Source organism: Rhamphochromis sp. 'chilingali' (assembly GCF_963969265.1).
Source record: "Rhamphochromis sp. 'chilingali' genome assembly, chromosome: 6".
In the NCBI taxonomy this organism is placed as follows: Eukaryota; Metazoa; Chordata; class Actinopteri; order Cichliformes; family Cichlidae; genus Rhamphochromis; species Rhamphochromis sp. 'chilingali'.
Window position 1 is genome coordinate 10,725,811 of NC_137933.1, and position 4,098 is coordinate 10,729,908.

The following is a 4,098-nucleotide window of genomic DNA, read 5'->3' on the forward strand; positions in this document are numbered from 1 at the left end:
TCCACAAGCCTCAGGTGAACCTCCTGGGCTATTAGGAAGTAGCGCAAAGGTGGGGCCCTCCCTCCAGCCAATCCCAGACACTGGCGTGCACCATCACTTTGCATGTTGGTCAGCCGTTGCACATCACCCTCATCTGGACCACACCTTTACTTGCAAAATGGAACAGCCTTGTGTCTAGTTTCTCTACACTGCAGGGCAATGTTCTTGGACAGCTTAAGAATTATAGGCTTAACATTTCCATATGGAAACTTTCCACATGTTTGACATGGTCAGTGAATGGTGTGTGTTGTATATAAAACGAATGGACACGAAGGTTCAGTGTATTTCCTTCATTTTGGTGCTCTGTATTGTGCTCACTTGCTTCAGTTTATCAGAGGTGTAACTCAAAATGCCTACCGGTCAGTGGCAGACTCAAGTTTAGAGAAGAGGGGCTCAAAGGTCACCAGACTGATCGGGAAAAGTCATATGAGGAGTGCGAATCGTTCCTTCTTTATCATTACTATTCTGATCTTGCAGTGCAAGGTCCATTACCCACAGTTTCTCTAGCAGAGTTCCTGAGTGAACAGGAAATTACATGTGTGGTCCTCTCTTACTGGTCCACTTGAAGTGTATTTGTGAAGATTTCTCACCAAAATACAACTAATGCAATACAACTAACTCAAGTACAGGTTGCATATTAAAAATGAGCATGGGCTCCATTTTCTGAAAAGTAAAGCCAAAACAGAAGTGCCTCCTCAGGCTTCTGAAAGAGGTTCAATGAGGAGAGATCATTCGGAAGAACTGGACATGATTTATTGAGAAAAAGAAATAAATTAACACATTTAGTGATCAGACTCTGATAATCCATCATGGAAGAACAGAATCCCAGTGGTGATAGGATTTAGGACAGGACTCTTCCGAGTCTAGACACTGGTGGTGGTGAAGATGAAGCTGGAAGCTGAAGATTGATGTAGCTCTGACCAACTCGGATGAGGCGGAGACGGGGAGGAGGCAGGCAGTGATGTCAGTACTGGGAAAGTGAAAGTGATGTAAAGAACAGACTAGCTGAACACCCAGGAAAGCAGAATAGATAATGTCCATGAGAAAAGCAGAGCCCCAGGCAGGGGGGTCAAATACAAGGCCTGGGAGCCAGAATGCTGCCCCCAGTTTAGCAAAGACTCTAATCCAGTCCCCTGGACAGCTTCAGAAAATGTGAAGGAGTGCATAGTTTTCAGAAATGTAACTGTATTTGTATAAGTTTTCCAACGTTTCCAATTGATAAAGACTGCCCCTCACTACCCCCCCCCCCCCCCCCCCCCCCCACAGCCATTCATACTACACTAAAGTAATTAACTATTAGATAAACAATTACATGAGAGAAAAGTTCCTGTTTTTCCAATGTCAGCTAAAGAAATAACAAGATAATGTTCTCTTTTTTGACGAAGGATGGCAGGGTGTAATTCACGGTAGGCCAAGCTTGTTACTAACATGAGGTTTCACTGTCAGATCAACCCCCAACTCATCAGTTCTGCTTTCAAGACATCAAGATACCGACAATAAAACACTCAGCTTGAGGCTGAGTGTTTTATTGTTTTATTGTGTGCTCCTTGTCACCAAACATGTGGCTACCGCCATCTTTTTACATTCAGTCTTAGAATAGGCCTGCAAAAAAGCAAAACCGTACCTGATTTAAATTTAAAATCTCCTTCAAGCTAGTCTCCCAACTTAGCTTCACAGACCACTTAATCACAGCTCGTGGGGACTGAACTGCATTTTGCCATCTGGTGTGACAAACAAAAACATTTTATAAACAGAAATAATTGCAAACAATTTAGTGTTGGTTTGTACTTCTTGACAGTTTGCAGCCATGCATGGGTTATAAATGTGCTTGTGTGCATTCATGCTGGGGCATCCTAGGGTATTTAAAAGTAGAACTTGAGGCAGAGACTTCAGCTTGCCCCCCCTCATTGGAGCCAGCTCCCAGTTTGGATTTGGGAGACAGACACCCTCTCTACTTTTAAGATTAAGCTCTAAGCTTTTCTTCTTTTAATTTTTAATATTTTTTATTTATAAAGCTTATAGATCAGACTGGCTAAGGTGATCCTCAATGTCTTAGTTACACTAAAATAGGTGTAGGCTGCTGGAGACTTCCTGTGATTCACTGAGTGTTTTTCTTCAGTCTCTATGTGTTTATACACCAGTTTGCATTTAATCACTAGTTATTATTAATTTTAAAAAATTTTATTTCACATGTATAAAGGTAGGTAAATCTCACTGAGGCAAGAGGTCTCATATTTTAATAAATTTATTGTTGTTCTCTTCCACAGTATGATCGGTTTCCTGAGCCTGGATCTGCTGCAGGTTTCTTGCTGTTAAAAGGGAGTTTTTCCTGTCACCAAGTGCTTTTTCATAGGGGGTCATCTGATGGTTAGGCTTTTCTCTGTTTTATTGTGAGGTCTTTACCTTAAAATTTAAAGTGCGTTGAGGTAACTTTTGTTGTGATTCAAAATAAATAAAACATAACTGAACTGGATTATGCTGAGTAAGAAGAAATTCTTCTGTGACCACTAGACAGGACAGACTAACAAACACAATCAGGAGCTTTTATCCAGTGTTTCAGCTGAGTTCGTCACACAATGATTGGATCACCACCAGCAACCCCCACACCACAGCTGTCCCTCTCCAACAGCCAATCAGAAGTCTTGTCATTGTGTACAAACAAAAAAGTTTTGCGCCCTGCAGCCTTTAAATCAACCTGCAGTCAAGTATCGAGCAGAGCAGAGTGCACCACCACTATCTCCACCAAAAACTTAACCATTTGAAGGATGGAGCCCACCAGGCGCAGGGAGTCTGTTTGCAGGAGCTTGTTTGGCCCGGTGGACCACAGCCAGCTGCGCCGGGACTTGAAGCTGAAGCTTAAGGAGATCATTGAGCAGGACAGGCGGCGCTGGAATTTTAACTTCGAGTGTGAAACCCCGCTGCCCGGCCGGTTTCAGTGGGAGGAAGCCGCACGGCCGAAGGACGCTGCCCACCGTTCAGGTGGGGACAGGCCGAGCGACGGCGAAGACGGCGCAGGGACCGACCAGGAGAACTGCTCCAACATCACCAACAAGCGCAAGAGTCCCACTGAAGAGATGCTCCACAGGCTCTCCAAACCGGCAGCCAGTCTCAAAGACAATGCACGGATCACAGGTACAGGAAAATGAGTCCCGTTGGCTTTTGTTTGTTGGCTTATCGACAAATGTAATGCCAAGATATTGACCAATCTCGCGCTCCGATTTTCAGATTATTTCGCAAAGAGAAGGAGGACAACAACAAGAGCCAAGAGCATCCCGAATCATTTTCACGTCGGTTCTAATGAAGCAGCTCTGCGCAAGACTTTAAGATGAACATGCAGCTGAAAATGACTATTTGTTTTCATGGACTTGATCCCCACAACAAATTATTTTATTTTATTTTATTGTATGTTGGTGGATTTTATTTATTCTTTTTTTTTCTTTAGCAGTTTTTTTGTTTGTTTTTTTAGATTGCATCTCTTATTAGAATATTTATTCTATTTATGGATGTTATGAATGTTCTTCACTGGCATTTAAAAAAATCTGTTATACACTCGTGCTGCTAATCTAACTTGTTCTAAAAAAAGCACTATTTTGTTAGGTCATTATTGTTATATAAAATGAATATGTAGCACATTTCTGTGCATATTACAGTTTTAATAAACTGTGATTATTGATCATTACATTTTATGCCTGTTGACTTTTTTATAACACCAGGAAACTTTTCGTGTAAAGTAACAAATTTGTGATAGTTTCATTTTCATCTCCTATATCAAACCTTTTTAATGTGAATTTTATCTCTAAAAACTCTTTCTTTGATAAAATCAGACATAGCCATTCAGAAGCTCATGCATGATTGCCAGTCAATACTTTACAGATCTATACTTGTCTAAGACATACATTGAGAACTGCAGCACATCAATAATACACAATGTAAAAACTACAGATTGGTAATATCCAAAACAATGTCCACCACATTTTGCACTGTGACAGTTTGCTGACACTGAATAGAGCTTAATCTTTTTATCCTCCGGCTGTCAAACGTGTTGTCAGTCTTGTCTTT

At 41.4% G+C, this 4,098-nt stretch overlaps 1 protein-coding gene across 1 annotated transcript; it reads left to right on the forward strand.

The window, feature by feature from the left end:
* Nucleotides 1-2,735: 2,735 nt before the first annotated feature.
* Nucleotides 2,736-3,714, forward strand: cdkn1ca (cyclin dependent kinase inhibitor 1Ca). Its single transcript, XM_080885675.1, has 2 exons — nucleotides 2,736-3,171; nucleotides 3,265-3,714. Exons 1-2 carry the CDS (start codon nucleotides 2,805-2,807, stop codon nucleotides 3,366-3,368), a joined length of 471 nt encoding a protein of 156 aa, XP_080741801.1. The 5' UTR covers nucleotides 2,736-2,804; the 3' UTR covers nucleotides 3,369-3,714.
* The last annotated feature ends 384 nt before the right edge of the window (nucleotides 3,715-4,098 follow it).

What these genes read in the sequence shown, in the direction of transcription:
- cdkn1ca (XM_080885675.1), top strand. Translation starts at nt 2,805, where the DNA reads ATGGAGCCCACCAGGCGCAGGGAGTCTGTTTGCAGGAGCTTGTTTGGC. An exon ending in AGACAATGCACGGATCACAG is followed by an intron (nt 3,172 to 3,264) that starts GTACAGGAAAAT and finishes TCCGATTTTCAG; the next exon opens with ATTATTTCGCAAAGAGAAGG.